The following is a 21,330-nucleotide window of genomic DNA, read 5'->3' as shown; positions in this document are numbered from 1 at the left end:
AGAAGAAGGAAGGATCGAGGCACGAATTCCGGCTGCCCCGTTTCTGAGCACATGCGCACAAGCAGACAGCCACTCTGAGTCACTGAGGACGAGAGGCTGACAATTAGCATCAAAAAGGATGTGGATATTCTCCTGGGAAATAAACGGGGATATGTTCCTAATAAAAACATTTTATTATGTTCCTAATAAAAGAGGCTCAGGGAGTAAAGAAATCGTGCAGACTGAGTACCTTTGATTGGAAAAGATGAGAAAATCTAGTAAGATCCTAGTATTAGATGACCATTATGACAACACAAGAAAATTTTATCCCATCAATTTAGAAAAAAATCCCTCTAGACATAGTTATGTGATCAATTTACAATATATTTCTATTGCCATCCTCTATCTGTTAGTTTATGAGCAACTAATTTATTAGTGAGCAAAGGCACTTACTTGCTTGGAACTTGGTGCTATTGTTGGTGCTTCGAATCAGCTGAAATGCCTTTTGAAATCCCACCGCGTGCTGGGTAGGGCTGTCCAAAGACTTGACGCTGCTGACGAAGGTGGACATTTTCCTTTTTGTCTCACTGGTGGCTGGAGACAGGAATGTCTTATAGCACTGGTCAAGTGAGCAAGTCCTGACGGTGTCTGCCACAGTCAGCATGGAGATCTGGAGGGGAAAACAAACAGACAAACAGACCTTGTTATTCTGCCAGGGAAAGGTTTTCTACATTTCAGAAGAGCGCCCAAAGTGACAAGTCCTACTGAACAGTTTTGGAGAGTTTAAAAAGAAACGCCTAGAGGCATCGACCTATCAAATTTGAAGAAGATTAATTAAGGATTGGTAAGGGACAGGGACCCTAGAATTTGGCTTTTGTTCCAAGATGAAGTCAGCAGTACGGTGTTCATCTAGAACATTAAAAACAGTATTTCGCACACATAAAAATCTTGGCAAGTACTAATCGTCTGGATTCTCCGACTGGAGGTGGCGGTGAGGGTAAAGGCATAGGGTGTGTGTTTTAAACAACTAGATTAGTGAGTAAAACCTTAGGAGGTGGAAAAGTCAAAATGATGAAGCAGAAAATGTCTACAGGCAATAGATTATCATTAGTTGTAAACACGCCTATCTCTGAGGTATCCTAGAGATTAGTAAACCTCTAGCAGCCTTCTTTTCTCCCTTGCCTCCCATCAATCTTGAGATAAAGACAAGTCATCCACCAGTGTCCAAGCCCTAGCCCTGTTCCTCCTTAGTATAATTTCCAGTGTGAAAGTCACAGCTAATTAGAAGTCTAGGCAGGGCCATTAAGGAAGTGCAAGACTCAGTTTGGTGGGGATGGTTTTTATAAAGAGATTTGGAACCAGGGTTGGCAGCTGCTTCCTTAAATACGAGAATAAAAACTACAGCACTCTCTTTTCTCAAAGTCATTTTTAAAGGTGGATTGAAAAATACATATCATAAAACATAAAGTACTTTTAAAAAGGTATTCAAGAAAGACCCAATGCCAATGGGGGGGGTCACTGGGGTCATCATCACCTTATCGTGTTCATCGATGGCGCTGAGGATGACCTGGGCAGCGTCCTTGGCAATCTGAAGCTGGGTGTCTGTGACGGAAGCCCCGTGGTCCAGGATCACTACTATGTGCTTTGACTGCGGCCGGACAGTGGAGACGTAGATAGGTCTAGAATGGGGAGAAGCTCTCTGGGGTCAGTCCTGGTTTAGAGTAAAGGCCTCAACCTAACACAGCTATGAGTGCTACATATGGGCAGGCACGCTGGCCTCCCTGTGTTTCTGGGGGTTTGGCACAAGGATGGAGAGACCAGCACGGAACGAGAAACTATTCTGGTGCACTGAAAACAACACCTCAAGACAACAGCGTGCGTCTACAGAACAGGGATTGGTGACTTCTGCCTTCCAAAGATTAAAGCAACCGGGAGAAGGATTTAAGAAGCAAAGCCTTTGGAAGGCTGGCTTTTTCAGCATATGTGAAAGTCCACCCTCCCTGGAAATGGAACTGGTGGCCCCCCGGGCAGCAGAGACAGAATAGCAGGGAGAAAAAAGTCCACCCGCCAGTGCGGGGGTCCTCTGCAGATTTAGAGCTGGGCTTGGCTAAAACGGAGGCAGCCTGTCATCTGTGAGCACGCTGAGCAGCTTTGAATAGCTGGTCTGGTTTCTCTCTCCCCAGACAAAAGCCACTGCTAGGAGGGCCCTTTTCCTTTCTGTACTGAAACAATTTACACAGGTCAGCCACCAAAAGGCCCCTTATCCGAGCATTTAAAACTGTGCCATCAGATTTGTCCAAGCCAGTGATAGCCACTGTTCTTGCCAGGTTTTTGTTGGCTAACATTAAGAAAAGGGGTGGAGGTGGGGGGAACGCCAAAGGAGAAGTGCCTCCCACCAAAGCAACCTTCTGCTAGTGTGCGGTGCAGGCAGGTTTGTGAGAAGAGGCTTAATGAGGTCTCTATTCACAGTTTTAAAGCTGGAACAAATTAGAGGGAGCTTAAGAGAGCAAATCAGCCTCGAGAGAATTCTCTCCTTTATCGACACCCCTAAAACACTAGAGTGTTCTGTGAAATGTTAGATGCCAGTTGAGTCACAAAAGCCTGGGCACAAATTAAGAAATACAGGCAAAGTACCAAAAAAACTCAAAATTGGGCCAAGTTTACACTAATTGTTCTCAAGCCAAAAGTCCTACATTAATACTAAAGCACTACTATATTTTCACTAGTCAATACCATTCAGCCAAGTAGGGAAATTGGATTAAAAAAATCCAAGAGCGGTGGCTAGAGAAGCGAAAGAGGCAACAGAAAATAAGGAAATCTGTCTATCCCAACACTGACAACCATGTCGAATACTGAACTTTTAAGTCCTCCAAGCTAGATGAGTAGATTTTTTTTTTTTAATGACATACCCCCTCCTTTCCAATTCAACTCAACATAAATGAAGAGCAGAATATGTGTTCACACTGTCACAATAAATTGTTAAAAACTGCTTTACTGGGATACATAAATAGCAGCATTATATGTACAATCTGGGGCGGTCCTCATAGTGCAATTGGCTCCTTTCTGATATGCTCTGCAAACCCACTCCACACTTCAAAGGATGTGGAGACCTTGCAAAAGCCTCAGAGGTGAGAGGACAGGTCAAGAGACGGCGACAGCAATCTACGAGGAGAGGAACTCGGATTACTTAGTCAAGGGAACAGAGGCTTGAGGATTGATTTAATGCGTATTTAGGGTAGAGATTCGTGAAACCTCCCGAGTGTAGGTGAATGCTGATTTGTGACAAGGTGCTGCTTTTCCTTTTGGACCATCCCTCACAGGTGATTCATTAAAAGCAGAATGTCATCTGATCTATCTTCTTAGAAGTAAATGAGAATTAGATGGTTAATAATGTCTTTGGCCTCTCCTGAGAGATGAGCCAGACTAGAACCCAAGGTCATGGATTCTGGAACAGTCTCCAAGATGCTCAAGTCTTCACCATGCTGTCTAGGGAGGGAACGGAAGAAACTATACAAATGATACAAATGTCCCTCTAGGAAAAGCACAGAAGTAGCATTTTCCTTGGGGAAAATTTTAGATACAATTTATTTATTTTTTTCTTCCAGTTGTATTAAGATGTACTTGACATACAGCACTGTATAAGTTTAAGGTGTACAGCATAATGATTTGACTTACGTACATCATGAAGTGATTATCACAATAAGTTTAGTGAATAGATATAATTTAAAACAAAGATGGAAAGAAGCTAAATTGGTGGTTTAGTCTCAAAAAACGTGGCATGAAAAGCAGGCATCTTGCATTAGTTCCAGAAGTTCTGGCATCAAACATCTAACACTGCAAAAGGGAAACTGTGGGGATTAAAAAGGAAAGTATCTTTGCCTAAGGGGTTCTGTAAATTAATGAGTGTTGTCCTAGAAATCATCTCACCGTTACCGCCCTTCTAGCTAAGTGGTAGCATCTCAAGTCATTTCCTGAGAAAAGCAGCGCGTTAAGGACCCTCGATCCAGTGTTTTCTGGACAACCTTAAGACTTCTAGTAGCTGAGATTTGCATGTAAATTTCAAAAGGATGGCCAAGCATGTTATCACAGAAAGGAAAGCTGAGAATCACAAACTCTATTCTGAGATATGCTGTAAAGTCTTCCAGCGCTGCCCTTGAGAGAAGGTATTATCATTGTCTCTCAACGAAGGTGTCTGAAACTCAAAACAGACTGGGTGCTTCAAAATTTTTTATTTCTTAGTAAATACCTTGTTTTACTTGGCTTGTTAGATAGTTCTGAAAAAGTTCCAGGCTTCATCATTTGCCTTCCCAGGCATTTCTACACCCACATATGTTAAATAATGAAATCATTTCAGGATAAGTTTCTGAAACCACAGTTTGGAGGCAGAGCTGTGTGTATGAATGGGGAGTCTATATTTTATACAGATTACTCTTAAGCAGTAATTAAAACTTTGGCAAGCAAGTCAACGTACCTACTGCGATGCTCATAGCTGCCCTTACACCGGAACTTGTGTGCTGGGAAAACAGTGAAAATTCCTTCTTCTGAACTGAAATACTGCCACTTAATTCCAGGGTTGGATTTCAGGTTGTCTGCAAGAACTGGAGGAGTGGGGAAAAAGACATATAACCAACAAATCCACAGGTTCACGCAGGCACTGTGCCTCAGGCATCTGTTTTGCATAAATGGTTTGTACTATGAAGAAATCCCAGTAGGTATAAGGCTGTAAATTTTCTACTCAACATTTTCTTTCTGTCCCTTAAAAAAATACCCCATGAATAGAAAATGTAATGAATGTTTCAGTCAAGTGAAGCAATCACTCTTAACATTGTACGGTGACACTATATGTCGTGAATTACTTTTTCGGCATAAATGATTCATTTGCATTAATCTCTCTCCTCACTGGGCTGGTCCCTGTTAAGCCAGTGTATACTTGCTGGCTTGGAGTATGTTCTCCAACTGTGGAAAACAGTAATATTAATAGGCTAGTCTCCCGAGGGACTAGACCTGTGACCTTGACCTTGTTCACTTCACAATGAGGGAAACAGCATCGATAGTACTTGAAAAATGAGAACCACAATCATTCAGGAAGAGCTTCCAGAATGATTCCAACATGGCAGCACTGGAATAGAGGCCTTCCCTCACGTTATCTCACTTAATCCATAAAACAACCCTAGGATGAAGGTGGTATTATTATTTTTTTAACACCTTTATTGGAGTATAATTGCTTTAAAATGGTGTGAGTTTCTGCTTTATAACAAAGTGAACCAGCTATACATATACATATATCCCCATATCTCCTCCCTCTTGCGTCTCCCTCCCACCCTCCTTATCCTACCCCTCTAGGTGGTCACAAAGCAGAAGCTGGTATTATTATTCCCTACTTTGGAGTTGAGAAAATATGCTTACAGAGCTTAAGCAAATTGGCTGAGGCCTTGTCAGGAACTGGCTGAGCTGGGATTCAAATCTGGGTGTCCTGGCTCCTGCGTTCTTTACATCAGTTGGTATTGCCTCCCTTCCTAAGTGTACTGCATCCCTGCCACTGGTTTGCAGCTGGAGTGGCAGCCACCTTACTGTGTGTGTGCAATACTGTCCCGAAAACTCCATGAAGTCTTTCTCTCTTCTCTGATGCCCCTTCACTCTACTCCACACCACCTCATTTATGTATTACACACTACTATGTGTAGGGTACTGCTTTACATGTTGCGAGAGATACAAAGATGAGCAGAAAACAAGCCCTCCTGTAATAAGCAATACATCAGAAGAATTATATAGAGGGAAATGGAGCAAAACAAGAAAGCATGAGGTGTATTTGGCAAAAATATATATATAAAGCTCTGAATGCCACAAAGCCATCCTTTTTTTTTCTTCCTTTGGCCGTGCCTCGCAGCATGTGGGAATCTTAGTGCTCCGACCAGGGATCGAACCCACACCCCCTGCAGTGGAAGTGTGGAGTCTTAACTACTGGACTACCAGGGAAGTCCCCAACACATGGCCATCCTTTAGTCTGGCTTGGGGGTCAGCAAGCTTCTGTAAGGGGCCAGGTGGTCAGTGATTCTGGCTTTGCAGGCCATATGGTCTCTGTTCCAACTACCCAACACTGCCTTGTGGTACGAAAGAAGCCACAGACATCCATAAAGGAATGTGTGGGTGTGTTCAATCAAAGCGAATTTGCGAACATCAGTGGCAAGCCCAGTTTGGGCAGTGGTCCTCCAAGCATGCTGTGTAAAATGTACTATGTGGAGGCCTTCAAAAATATTCAGCAGTTACTCTGTCCAACACACACCGAGGAGCCATAGCACACTGTAGCCTCACACAAATCCTCGGAGTAAACAGTTATTAACCCCAAGTTACAGATAAGGAAACAGGCTGAGAGAGGTTTGTTGACTTGCTTGAGGTTTCACAGTGGACAAGAAGGGAGTCAAGCCAGTGTATGACCACAACGCCCATCCCCTCTCTCCACTCTGCCAGCCAGCCTTATCAAGGTCATCACCTGGACTCAGGCGACCACTCTCTCCGGGGACCAAAGCTGACGTGAGTGCATGTAAACACGGAAGAGGGTTTTTCTCTGCCTTGTCTCCTGGGAGTCTGAAGCTCAACCTTGATCTCATATTAGCACTCTTCTCCAGGCAGCCCTGCCAACCCAGCAATAAAAAGGCAAACACCGCCTTTGGGAGAAAGGAAAGCTCGGTGACCTCATTTAAAAGTAACATCTGTAACAATAAACAGGCTACAGTGAGACTATTAAAAGGGGGGCCAATGAGAGCAAGAACGTTTTAAAAATAAATCAGAATTCACATAGTGCGTGATACATTTAGTCTCACCACAAAAGATCATTCTGGTTCCATTCCAGCACTAGAGCCTAAGTATTGGGCAAGGTTCCTCAAACCCTCCCGCTGAGAACTCCTTTGGTATCTGATTAAATTTCATCTGTTATTCCGCACTAGCCGAAGATGACGGCTATGATGGTAATGAGGACCTCAGGGCCCAGAAGCCTTCAATCTATCATTGTGGTGTGCACCCCAGGCAGGCGCCTCCTGACTTAGAGGTGGAGGTGGATGATAGCCCTATTATCTATGCAGAGAACCCAGAGGGGTCTTCCCCCATTCATAGGAGTCAGTTAGGCGTTCTGACCACTGGATCACTTGGGCTGGGGTCCCACACACTCAGTCTTTCCTCAGAAATGCTGGAAGCTGTCCAGGAAGAAAACCTGGGCAGACGCCCAACCTGTGAGCCCACGATGCACAGTGCTAGGCTTTAATTTATCAACGGGCAGGGTCTGTATCTGTCTAAACTGCTCTGCACACCGATCTCAGACAGACACACGTGAAGGAGGCAATGAATGTTTTTTCCTCACTGAAGCCGAACCCGAACCCCAGGACAGAAGTTCATCACACCCTCTGACATCCTCCAGCATTTTACCTCGTCCCACCTTCTAGCTAGAATTACTGTCCTAACAGGAAACTGTTGGATCCTCCATCCCTAGACTCAAAGATCCTTGAGGGTGAGATCTATATCTGAGCCTTGTCTGTTACCCCTGAAGCAAAGATTCCCAGTACTTTTCACATCAAGGCGCACGCTCTGCGTGATATCTGCAGCATACAGACTGGGAAGATCTGCATGGAAGTACTATTTCTCGAATGTTTTGATACTTTTGTTTGATAAATTCTAAAATCTTACTTTCCTCTAATGCCAAATCCAATTAAACATAAATTAAACATAGAGCAATGATTAAATAAATATAGAGCAATCATAATTCTAAATATGTTTAAAAATGATAAACACTCCCTTCTCCCAACACTACTGCCAATGCAACCAGTACAAAAATAGGTAAATGGAGAGAGAAAAAGCCTGCTTGTCGGATGATTTCACGGGACTATACATGTCAAAACGTATCAACTGTATATGCTAAACATGTGAAGTTTATTAGATGTCAATTATTCCTCAATAAATTTGATTTAATGATAGTGCAAATTTATTGAGCATCATACAAACTAGTTTTTTTTTTTGTTTTTTTTTTGTGGTACGTGGGCCTCTCACTGCTGTGGCCTCTCCCGTTGTGGAGCACAGGTTCTGGACGCGCAGGCTCAGTGGCCGTGGCTCACGGACCCAGCCGCTCCGCGGCATGTGGGATCTTCCCGGACCGGGGCATGAACCCGTGTCCCCTGCATCGGCAGGCAGACTCTCAACCACTGCGCCACGAGGGAAGCCCCACAAACTAGTTTTATACACAGTTTGATGTTTTATAAAGACTCTATGAGTTTGCTATTATACCCATTTTACAGATAAAGAACTAACTTGCTCAGAGTCATAAGGGCAGAGTCATGATTTGACCTAGGTGTCTACCTCCTAAGTCCTGGCTCTTTCCAGAACACTGTAGTGTTGCTACATGTTCATAGATACATGCTGAATGAATTGGCACTGAATAGATAAAAAACGCACTGAGTACTTCTTAAGAGGAAGAATAAATATATAAACAGGTTGATGGTTCTCAATCAGAATAATCAGTTGCATCAGTCTGTAAATATACAGTGTAAATAAATACAATTAAGGAGACACTTGACTCCTTAAGGAATGATTTCAAAATTGAAATAAGACATAAGGTTAAAGTGAGCATTTAATCTTGTGAGGAAAAACAAACTGCTGAACTGCTAAAACTGGCACACACCAGCTGGGAGTCCAATGTCATGGGCTTTACCATCGACCCCACAGGCTGGTCTACCTGGAAAATGGCAGAGACACAAGCTACAGCTTGGAAGGTAGAGTTGACGGTAATTACAGCACTCAGAACTGTGCGTGATTTGCAGTACGCGGGCCTCTCACTGTTGTGGCCTCTCACGTTGCGGAGCACAGGCTCCGGACGCGCAGGCTCGGCGGCCATGGCTCACGGGCCCAGCCGCTCCGCGGCATGTGGGATCCTCCCGCACCGGGGCACGAATCCGTGTCCCCTGCATCGGCAGGTGGACTCTCAACCACTGCGCCACCAGGGAAGCCCTCAATAGTGTATTTTAGATAATAAAGGGAGTTTTTATTTGAGAGAGAAACTATAGCGCTGACACCTCTTAATTATTTTGTAGGTGCTCAACTGGTTAGAGATGTGAGCCTGATGTGTCTTTTTCTTTCACTGTCAAACTGAGCAGGCATAAGAAAGCCATTTGGACACGGGCCCAGTGCTATTTTGCACTCTTTACTTAACTTAGGTTGGCTCTTAGGAACTAGAAGGGATACCCTGGTAAATCAGACGGACTGGGAATAAGCAGCCATGGGTTAAAATGCCATCTCTGACTGGCAAGCTCTCTGACCTCCAGTTTAACTTTCTATCCAGTATCGAAAGGCATCTTTCTAAAACAGAAATCAAATCCCACCACTGATTTGCTTAAAACTGTTCAAAGGTTTCCCACATAATCATGTCTAGTATTAAATCCAACCCCATCAGGCCCTGTACCATCTGGTGCCTTCCTACTCCCCAGGCTCACCTTTCCCCTTTTCAACTCACTACATTATACATCGAGAGCTATTTCTTTAGTTCTGTAAATATGCCAATCTTTTTGCAATGGAATAACTCTTCACCTTCTCAGAGAGACCTTCCCTGACCACCCTCCATTATTATCCTCCCTTAGAGCATTCAGTATTTTCCTTCATAGGAAATTTTTGCCATAGATGGCAAAAATTGGTAAGTTCGGTGTATTTATTTCTGCCGCTATTTGTTTTGTGTCTCTCATGCAGAGGAGCTGTCAGTCCCAGGAGGGCAGGGGCCAAGTCAATTTTGTTCATCACATTCCCTGGCCCTGGCACAAACCCAGTTTTTAGGAAGCACTCAGTCAGTATTTGCTGAGTGAATCAGTGAATGATGATGTTGGCCAAGGCATGTGATTTCACAATCGCCACATCTGTAAAGTAATAGATTTGGACAAGGTATTTCCAAAGACCCTGTAGAAACCCAGAGAAAAGTGGTAAGAGGGCAAAGAATGAAGGTCAATAGGAAGGAAGTACATGGATTTACAGCTAGAGAGAAAGAGCTTTTATCAAGTTTATGAAAGAAAAAAGGAAGAGCATTCTCACTTCCTATTTGCTTAGAAGCTGTAGGTCAGTACTATGAGATTATTAACAGTGATTCAATACTTTGCAAAATGTCCAAACAGTACCAAGAAACATTTAAATGAGAATGATGGAGAAAACTTAATATTGGCCTTTAAAGGATGTGGAGCTCCCTGTGATGGCTCCTGTTTCTTTAAAGGCAAAACTCTCCATCCCCTTCAACAACTGACTATTTCTCACTTACATGTCTTATGCTAATTATAAGTGAAGACCAAGAATTTTGCCATACCCATTGGCTTATTTTTTCTTTGACAAACTGTCATCAGATAAGCAGCTGAAAAACCGTGCCTTTCCTCTTTCTAGGCATTCCTGTCTATTGGGTCTCAAGATCCGCCTGCACACAGTGTACTGAACTGTCTGTGGATAATTCTAACATATGGGTCCCAGATTCCACAGTCCCCAAATATTTTCCTTCCAATTTTATCATCTACATCTGACTAGTTCTTATGTCATTGGCCTCTCCAGTCAAAACAAAACCAACCACGTCCCCAAACTCCTTGCCTGCCTTCTTTAATGCTTAACCCACCAGGCCAATGAGAAAGAGCTGGATTATGAACCGCCTGTCTTTGGGCTGTGACTTTCCCAATAGTATTATCCAGAGGAAGTAGGGACAAAGGGAAAATGCCCTGTAACAGAAAGCCTGTGATCCTACTTCGAGGAACTCTGGGCTTCCCGATGCCCAGCCCAACACTGCTCAGCAAAGCACACAGAGCTATCTACTTCCCAGAGCTTGCCATATGTAAAATACAGGAGCTGTCCTAAGCACACAGAGGTGCAGACACACAAAAACACACATACTTTCCTAACAGACCAGAAATTACATAGCACCTTTCAGTAATACTCTGTGCAATTGCAATCCTTTTGGAGGGAAGTAAAATAAATTAACATCCTGAGGACTCCAAACAAAATTTCTGGCATTATACCCTATCACACCTTTCCAATTCCTACTCCTTGCTCACATCCTGAGTATCGTTTTACCACGTATTCTGGAGGGGCCATATTTCATGGATACTGTGTATGCTGTTCCAGAAGGGGCAAGCATATTGAGTGTTTGACCACGTACCAGGCACTTTGCAAGGTCTTTTATTTATATTATCTCAGTTAATTCTTAAAACAACTCTATGAGGTGGGTTTTATTTATTATTCAGGAAACCAAGGCATATAGAGGTTAATTTTCCCAAGTATTTAACAGCTAGCGAGAGCCAGAATGTGGAGGTTTACCAAAGTGATACTGTTATTATCATTTTATAGCTAAGGATATTCTGGCTCAAAGGGAGGAATTACTTAAGCTTTGGGCCTGGAATAGGATCCAGGCCACACAGTCCTCTGATTCTTCCACTAAAGCCCATTGCCGAAGTTAGGTTAATGGCAGCTGACTCAGCCTTCTCATTGTATTTACTTTAGTCTAATACTAAGGAGAGGACATCCACAAATCTCTGATTCTGTTCCAAGCTCACAGTTCATCATGTCCATTCCAAGCTAATTACATAATGTAAAATAACCAGTCCATTCTGTCCTTGATTCTGTTGAGGCAGCTTGGTCATGGGCTCAGATAATCCAGAACAAATTTCTGGGGCAATCCAAAATCAGCACAGGATCCACTGCTCTACCCTCTTCCGTTCTCAGAGACCATTCCCAGAGGATCCAAAGGTCAAGGTAGTTTCCAAACATTCATGGAAAGAATACAAGAAAATTAGCAGAGATGGAGTTCTCAAACCTGGCTGATCATCACAATCAGCTTTTGAAGCCTACAGGTTCCCAAGCTTTACCCAGCCAACATTCTGATTCACTAGGTCTGGGTTGGGGGCCAAAGAATAGGCATTTGTGTGTGTGTGTGTGTGTGTGGTACGCGGGCCTCTTACTGCTGTGGCCTCTCCCGTTGTGGAGCACAGGCTCCGGACACGCAGGCTCAGCGGCCATGGCTCACGGACCCAGCCGCTCTGTGGCATGTGGGATCCTCCCGGACCGGGGCACGAACCCGTGTCCCCTGCATCGGCAGGCGGACTCCCAACCACTGCGCCACCAGGGAAGCCCCAAGAATAGGCATTTTTGACAAAGCACTTCAGGTGACCCTGGTGATCAGCCAGGTTTGGGACAACTCAACCAAGATGTTAAACTCCATTGTCCTGTCTGTTTCCTTAGCTCCACTTGCTTCTCAGACTGACTCTCTCTCTCTCTGTGTGTCTTCGGCATATAAATATTTTCAAGTTGCTCTAACTTAAAAAACTATTATCTGCAGAACCATCCCTAAATCCTACCCCTTCCTAAGTTATCAGTGACCTTTCACCTTTTCTCTGCCAATCAACCTTTTACCTTTTCTCTGCCAATCAATCAGTGACCTTTCAACTTTCTCTGCCGTGGACAGTGGTCTCCACGGACTCTCTGCTTCTTGCCGTCCCATTAACCACTCATCTTGGATGAGGCCATGCTTGCTTAGGCCGTGGCCCCTCTCCACGACCCCTCCCACTTTTGGACGACCTAGTCTACTTCCAGTTTTCTCTTTTCCCAGGCTAACTACTCTTCTATCCGTTCTTCACAAAGCTCTCTTGCCTGCCCTGCTTAAAGTCTGTCAGCTGCTTGACTTCAAGCTAAGAAACATATCAAAACAAAAACCAAACCAAACCCAAAGCAAACTCCTCAGACTGATATACAAGGCCCATTAAAATCTGGCTTAGTGCTACCTTCATTTTCCGTTACTTATTATATTCCCTCCTCCACAGTGGTCGGCACGTTCCACAGATTCTGAAATGGGAAGTGTGCTTGCCACAAGCACGTCACCTAATTCCTACTGTCTTCTAAGACTCAACTCAACCTCACGATTTGGGTCAAGTGCCCCAGGCTTACCTTTATCATGACAGCATTTAGCACTGCATCACGACCATTTGTCTGTTGATTTTTCTCCTCATTCCTAGTGCCCTCAACACACATAGGACAAGGTTGTGAGCTCTCTGAGGGGAGAAATTCTGTCTTAATTACCCTGGTGTGTGCCACAGTAACTACGGTAAAGCTGTCCCCTGAGAGAAGCTTGTTATGAGAGAGAGAGAGATAGAGTCAGGGTTGGTTCTGGTCTCAAGCTTTGGTGAGGAACAAAATGAAGCTGCTGCTAACTAACATATGGAACACGGGCTGGGGAGGAGGTTTGGGTGGGAAGAGAGAAGGTGATAGGTTTGGTCAGAAGAGACTGAAGTGTTATTAGGCAGAATACAGCAATGGGGAGAAACGCCTTCATCTTAAGCAGTCTGCTGTAAGGAGCACATCGGACAAGGAATCAGGACATGTATGTTTAGTCACATCGATACCAACAATTTGTTGTTTGACTTTAGGTAGGTCGGTTAATAGATCCTATCTAGTTTAGGTAGTTAGGCTTGTTTCTCATCTATAATATTGAGTAAACATTTTTCCTTGGTATCCATGGCAAGACTAAGACAAAACTATGTAGCGGTGTATGAGGTACCCAGGAACAATGGACTGATTTTCTTGTGTGCATTGCATGTTTGAAATCACCACAGTTAGTTTCATGTAAACAATACGATTCATCTGGATAGTCTGTCTCTATACCTGAGACCTTTATATGTGCTGATCTGCTGTCAAGCTAAGAAGGCCAGGCCTGACTTACAGCACATCACGACTACATTCTTCTCTTCACTAAGGTCCTTCCAAATGTCTCGGTTATTCCATTACAAAGATGAGACAACAAAAGTACAAAGGAAATCCTAGTTCTATTCATTCATTTATTCATTCAATAAGCATTTACTGTGTACCTGCTATGGGTAAAGCACTGGACTGAGCACCTGGCATACAAAAAAATTAATGAAAAGAAATAAAGCATCAAACAGATGTTCAATATAAGAACAAATTAAAATTCTATAATAAGAATGTACCATAGAATAAAGTAATGAAGAGTTGTAACTGGGCCAACACAACTCTGAAGGGTCACCCCAGCCTCTAAGCTCCCCTGGGGGGGGCTGAGGACTCCACTGAGGCTGGATCTCAGCCCATCTTCCCCTACTGCTCAATCCTGCTTCCTTCCCTTTCCCCGCAGACTGCCAACCTCCATCTCAGAGTCTGCCTCCTGGTAAACCCAACCTGCTACAACAGACAAGGAATTCTTACCGAACAAGAGCAAAGTATGGAGGAGTAATAGAACCTGGAGATTTGAAGCAATGACAGGGATTCCCTGAGGATACAGCTCAGAGGGCTAAAGGAAGAGGAGCAGAAGATGAATTTTAAAGGCTTCCACCTTCATCTTAGAGGTAAACTATCAGAGGTTTTTGAGAAATGGAGTTACAGAGCAGATATTTTCGGAATACCTACAGTGCGTAGGATACATTGAAAATGAGAAAGAATAGGAGAAGGGGAAAACTTTTGGGAGGTGGTTTCTACATTAATTCATCTTCTAGAAAGGCAATGAAGATTTAAGTTTATGGTGTTGGAGTGGAGAAAACAAAGGGGATTCAAGACACACCTTTGAACTATGGAATCTAAGCTAAGTTTCCCTTCAATGAAAAGGGTAACGAGGGACTTCTCTGGTGGCGCAGTGGTTAAGACTCCGCCCTCCCAATGCAGTGGGGCCGGGTTTGATACATGGTCAGGGAACTAGATCCCACATGCATGCTGCAACTAAGAGTTCGCATGCCACACTAAGGAGCCCTTGAGCCTCAACTAAGGAGGCCACCTGCCACAACTAAGACCCGGCACAAGCAAATAAATAAATAAATAAATATTTTTTTAAAAAAAGGATAACGAGACCTACATCACCACTGGATGTGATGAGAAGGAAGAGGGACACACAGATAAATGCCTAGCCAGGTGTCTTGTACATAGTAAATACTCGGCAAATATTCATTCTCTCACACTCTCATTTGGTCAAAACTGTTAAAGCCTGAAGTACTGGGTAGAAAGAGGCAAGGAAGAATTTCCAGTGTAACCAGGAGAGGGGTACCCAGATTGGGGAGTAAGTTTAGAGGAAAGTGTTCTTGTTTGTTTGACTGTTTTAAATTTTGAGGTAGCTACAGGATAATCATGGAGAGATGTGTCCCCTGAAGTTGGTTCCTCAATAAATGAACTCAGAAACAGGCCAGGGCTGGAGACAGAGATTTCGAATTGAGTAGCATGTGGTAGGAGTGGGAGTACTGCATAAATCGAGGACATTCAGGGAGATAACACTCAGTGAGCAGAGGGAGGTGGTGAAGAGAGGACACGTGGGGACATCCACTTTAGGGAAAAGGAGCTCAAGAAGAAGGATGAAAAGGCCTGGACAGAGAAGTCCGGGGATAAATGGCACAGGACAATTTTATAGGAACTAAGGATTACAGAGTTTCAAAAAAGAAGCTTACATGCCAAATGTTATATAGCGGTCAAGTGAAACTGTGGAGGGGTCCCTTGAGATCCTCCAGGGAGCAATGATATAGTGAAAACCTGGGACAGTCTAAATGTTGAACTGGAATAGATTGGTTGATTCAACAATGTTACACACTGCTACAATGATAGAGATGTATATTTATTTACATAGACACAGAAGAATGATTTGCTAAGTAAAATCATTTAAAATCAGAATACATTTGCTAAGTAAAAAAACAAACAACAAAAAACCAGGCTGTATCCATTATGATCATAGGTATTATGGAAAGAGTATATATATACTCTTTCCATAATGAATATATGTGGCTAATAATCTTCTGAAATCAGTGTAATAGGGTTTTTGTGAGAAACTATAAGATGAGACTTTAAAGTAGCTCGCAATATAGGAATAGAGCTTGAAGGGGAAGCAAGGTGAAGAAAAGGGCCCTCTGTTTGTGTACTTAATTTTGTGTATATACATACGTACACCCACATACATGAATGTAAACGGAACCATATAACCTCAAGAATCTAGATTTCTCAGTGACTGAATAGTTTTTTAGATGTTACAAAAATAATTACCAATCTTTTATAATACTAATACAATCATGAAGCTGGAGTAATTAGGCATTAAAAAAAACCCTAGAAATTCCTGGTTTTTTTGATTTTTATTCTTTTATTATAGATAGAACACAGCTTTACACTGCATTGGTATTAGCTTTTTTTTTTTTTACTTTTGCGGTACGCGGGCCTCTCACTGTCGTGGCCCCTCGCGTCGCGGAGCACAGGCTCCGGACACGCAGGCTCAGTGGCCATGGCTCACGGGCCCAGCCGCTCCGCGGCATGTGGGATCCTCCCGGACCGGGGCACGAACCCACGTCCCCTGCATCGGCAGGTGGACCCCCAACCACTGCGCCACCAGGGAAGCCCGGTATTAGCATTTTTAATAGATAATTTTCAAGCTATTTTAAAGAAAAGTGAAAAACCTATAGCACAGAGCCAATCTTTGTCGTTCACAGAAGGAAGCAATGAAGCCACTGAAATTAACAGCGTGGTCCATAGCCGCCAGTGCCCACCTGTACCTCCTGCAGCATTTCCTGCTGTAACGTGACTTATAAACTCCTCTTTCACCCCGTGAATCCTGTTTCTCAATGAAGACGGCAATGTGACCAAGATCGAAGTTTGCAACTTCAAATGCTCTTTAAATCAAATACAATAAAGAAAGTCCAGACACCTTTTCTTCTGGTGAGGAAGACTAACTCCCACTTCCACTCTCACCTCAACTGTGTAACTCAAGAGAGCAAGAGGCAACTTTCCTTGGATTCTTCAAATAAACTCTCTTTAGGGATCAGGCTACGCACAAGAAAATAGCTCAGCAGGAATTTTAAAAGAGACAGAGAGAGAGAGAGAGAGAGAGAGAGAGAGAAAGTGAGAAACTAGAGATAAAAGCAGGAAAGACCCTGAGCAAAACATGACCAGCACCATCATGTAACACATGCACTGTCAAACGTTAGTTATTTGAATGGATTCAGGGGCAAGGAGTCAATTTAGAAAGTAGAGATCTGGCAGGGATGGTTTTAAGACAAAGAATACACATGTGTGTTGGATGGATGGACACATGACCCAGTTTTGGATAAATGAAGCTAAGAATGGTTTACAGTTTGTGCGAGTCTGTTTCCAGCTAGGCTGAGAGGCAATCTGAAACTGTGTTATCAATTAGGGACCCATTGATGGATTATATACAGTCTAAGGCTGGACATCTTACAGATGTAAATATCAGACATGTGATAGCCTACGAAGCACATTAATTCTGCTCTGAAAAGGGGCATGAGCTGGAGAGGCGGGAAAGGGGAAGCTCTGAGGTCACCCTCCACCATCTCCCATTCCTCTCGTATTACAAATGAGTGCTCAAGAATGTGGACTTTGGGATGCAGCCACTGCCTGGTGGAATGTCACAAAACTTCAAATACAAGCAAGTCAGTTCTCAGACACCTGAATATTGCCAAAAATGGCTTGTAAATCTAGCTACGTCAACTGTGCCGAGAACAACTCCTGTCAGGTAGGACGTTAGACTTGAGACGTGCTCTTGGAAACAGCAAAACTCAAGATCTGATCTTTAACTACATACCTCTGCCCTCACCATCCTTTTCCTCCCCACCTCTCCCTTGACAAATAAAGACTGTAATAAAATAGCATATTGTCAGGATTCCCAATTATTTGCGCAGCTAAGCTCTACCCTAAACCTCTGTCACAGAAGAGAACTCTTAGTGTAACTACCAGGTCTTCAGTGCCTCCCCGTCCCCATCCCACCCCCACCACTGGCCTCACTCTCAGCTGATGGTTTTGCTTCCTACTTCTCTGAGAAAACGCAGTTATGAAGGGCATGTCCCCAAGTTCCCAACATCACGTCGGTCGTTATGGGCATCTCCACATGCCCCCTCTTTCTTCCCTCCTCCCATTAAAAATGAATGCCCTGTGCTTCTACATCCTCTACTTGGAATCCCACCATCTCTTGCCTAATCAAGGAAAAGACTCCAGCAATTGTCTCTTTTCACTCCTTACTTTTCTCTACTGGATCCTTCCCTTTGGCACATGACCTTGCCATAATTTCTCTCAATTTAAAAATATTCTCTTGGGGCTTCCCTGGTGGTGCAGTGGATAAGAATCTGCCTGCCAATGCAGGGGACACACGTTCGAGCCCTGGTCCAGGAAGATCCCACGTGCCGCGGAGCAACTAAGCACGTGCACCACAACTGCTGAGCCTGCGCTCTAGAGCCCACGAGCCACGACTACTGAGCCCGCGTGCCACAACTACTGAAGCCTGCGTGCCTAGAGCCCATGCTCCCTCGTCAAGTTCACCAATAACCTCTATATTGCTAAATTCAATGGTCAGTTTTCTTAGCCCTGGTCTTAGTGGGCCATCTTAGCACAGCTGATCTCTCCCTCCTTCTTGAAACACTTTCCTCATTTGGCCTCAGGGAGATGGCTCTCCTGTTTCTCCCACCAGACTGACTGCCATCTCAGATTTTGCGACTGCTTCCTTCTCGTGTCAGTGACCTCTAAGTGGTCAAGTGTCCCAAGACTCAGTCCCTGGACCTCTACTCTTTTTTATTCATAGCCACTTGCTATATTATGATCTTATTGAGTCTCATGATTTACGTACTACCTATACACGATGAATCTCATTTATAAATCTCCAGTCTGGTCCATTCTCTGGACTCTAGACTTGTATATCCCACTGTCTATGAGACATTTTCACTTAGATAACTAACTTAACTTTTCTAAAACTGAAAAGTTGATTCCATGCATCCCACACAAACCTGCTCTTCCTCTACTTCCCCATCACAATCAATGTCCTTCTCGTTGATAAGGTCGGATATCTTGGAAGTCCTTCCCGACTCCTCTCTTATTCTCACACACCCTATGCTGGGCACAGCTGAGGGAAAGAGGGCAAGTACTGAATCTGAGAGTCAAAAGACTCAAGTTCCAGCTTTGTGCCCTGTTCCAGCTTTGGAATCTCCCATAATTCATTTTCTCCGCCCATTCCTTCTCTACTCTCTTCAGTTTTTTTTTTTTTTTTTTTTTTTTTTGTGGTACGCGGGCCTCTCCCATTGCAGAGCACAGGCTCCAGACGCGCAGGCTCAGCGGCCATGGCTCACAGGCCCAGCCGCTCCGCGGCATGTGGGATCTTCCCGGACCAGGGCACGAACCTGTGTCCCCTGCATCGGCAGGCGGACTCTCAACCACTGCGCCACCAGGGAAGACCCTCTTCAGTTATTTTTTATGAAAAATATTTTCACTGAGCTTCCTTTCTAGTAGTAAATAAACCCCACCTGCTCCAGAAGGCCTCAAGATTCTCTGACCAATTTTTAAAAAAATGACTGAATTCATTATATATTGGTCTAGGCGATAAGTGCCTGGCAGATTTAGGTCAGGTCATTTAGATAGCAGCTATAGTTTTATTTTCCTTAAGCAATATAAAGCTTATAGTTCTTTCTTTCCAGACCTAATAGATTACCTGGTTTGTGTATACAACGCCCAAAGGCTACAATTCTTCCCCTGAACCAATACTGGTTGGGCCTCTCAAAGTAAATATTCCGGCCCTCTGGCTTTTCCATGTCTCCAGGAGGCCTGGAATCTGGGAAATACAGTTCTTCATGTTTAAGGGTTAAATCCTTTATCTCTCTAGTAATGAGGGAAGTCTTAGGACCCTCCTGAGCCTCAGATTATTCCTTGGTAAAATTCTAGGATTGAGGCTGGTGATTTCTAAAGGCACTTCAGCTTTTAAAAGGTGAAGCCTTTAGGTTCTGAGGCCCACCACTCACCAAGTGTACATAACAAGACAAACGGAGGGAGAAATGTAGACTGGAACTCCAGAGCAAGACAGCAGAGACATGGTGTCACTTGGAAGCTATACATAACCATGTGTACAGGTGCCTTAGTAGTTATTACTGCTGCAGATGACTGGGTTCTAACAAGACCAGGAAGAAAGTTCAACCTCAACATACAGTCAGTTGTCCACATCCACAGATGCGAAACTCGCAGATACGAAGCGCCAACTGTAATCATTATACCTCACCATTTTATATAAGGGACTTGAGCATCTGTAGATTTTGGTATCCTTGGGGGCTCCTTGGAACCAAGTGCCTGCAGATACTGAGGGATGACTGTATAGCATCATGGCACTGTTCGGTAGTAGAAAAGCTCCTTCATCATTCTTCAATCCCACCTCCCAAATTAAAAATTATAGATAGGGAATACAAATGAATTCAACACTTCCTAAGTGCAGAGACAAATGGGTCTCTCAAGTAACCTTTAAAATAACAAATGTAAAACTGCTAACAAATTAGATAATGGATTAAAGAATCTAGCAAATCACATGGCATACTCCACATATGTAGATGTGTAGTAAATGCTCAATACACGTCCACTCGATTTTCTTCTTCCTTTCCTTCTTTTTTTTTTTTTTTTTTTTGTGGTATGCGGGCCTCTCACTGTTGTGTGTGGCCTCTCCTGTTGTGGAGCACAGGCTCCAGACACGCAGGCTCAGCGGCCATGGCTCACGGGCCCAGCCGCTCCACGGCATGTGGGATCTTCCCAGACCGGGTCATGAACCCGTGTCCCCTGAATCGGCAGGCAGACTCTCAAACACTGTGCCACCAGGGAAGCCCCCTTTCCTTCTTTTTGAGTGTCAACTTGCTAGAAAGAAATACCTGATTTTAAGTACATATTTTTTCTTCAAAACTTAAAGAAAATCGCTAAAGCAATAAATTTATTCAACTTGAATGTGGTAGAATATAGTTCATCTTTATAAAACCAAGAGATTACTGACCTGAATTTAAGTCTCGTCCTGGATTGAAGGCCCGGCTATTAACAGTAGTAGACAGTCGATCACAACTAATTGTTCTAGATACATTGGTATTAAAGTTCCCATCAAATCTGAAACAATAGAAGAGAATTAGCAGTATTTATTTGGTGGTTATTCAATCCAGAAAACTAACCAACAAAAGTAATACTTCATACTGTGTACAAAATAGGTCAGCTCATAAACAGTAAAACTGCAATTTAAGTATTTTTTAAAAATCACTTCAGAGCAGTGTGGGTGAAACCAACATCTGCATCTAGAAGGTTTTAGAAATCAAGATCAATTCTAAGGAGATGAAAAAAAAATCCTTCAAGCCAACTTCCCCCAATGAACTTGATTCAGGTACTATTGATAAAATCATACAGAAAATAGATTTGACAAAATTCAGACTTGAGCTCTGATGTGATATGTGAAACAATTCTTTAAATTATCCTATCTGAAAACCAATGACCAAGAACAAAAATAGACAGTAGTGAAGGAGAAAGAATGGCTGTGGAGTAGGAAAGATCTAGATTTGAATCCTTGCTCTGTCACTATTAAATGTGTGAACT

The 21,330-nt window shown here is 43.5% G+C and overlaps 1 protein-coding gene across 3 annotated transcripts in view; it reads right to left on the bottom strand.

Annotated features, from left to right (window-relative positions):
* The window catches only part of CACHD1 (cache domain containing 1), a 233,408-nt gene that overhangs the window by 75,231 nt on the left and 136,847 nt on the right, over positions 1–21,330 (bottom strand). For all 3 annotated transcript variants that reach the window (XM_032605257.1, XM_032605238.1, XM_032605247.1), the window contains exons 4-7: positions 20,747–20,853; positions 4,451–4,577; positions 1,514–1,658; positions 433–649 (exon numbers count right to left, since the gene is read on the bottom strand). In XM_032605257.1, the coding sequence (XP_032461148.1) occupies positions 433–649; positions 1,514–1,658; positions 4,451–4,577; positions 20,747–20,853 (596 nt within the window). The remainder of the gene's footprint in view (positions 1–432; positions 650–1,513; positions 1,659–4,450; positions 4,578–20,746; positions 20,854–21,330) is intronic.

The sequence above is a fragment of the Phocoena sinus genome, chromosome 1, assembly GCF_008692025.1.
Source record: "Phocoena sinus isolate mPhoSin1 chromosome 1, mPhoSin1.pri, whole genome shotgun sequence".
NCBI classification, from domain to species: Eukaryota; Metazoa; Chordata; class Mammalia; order Artiodactyla; family Phocoenidae; genus Phocoena; species Phocoena sinus.
The sequence above is the reverse complement of the archived record's forward strand: the minus strand, read 5'-3'. Positions and strand labels throughout refer to the sequence as shown.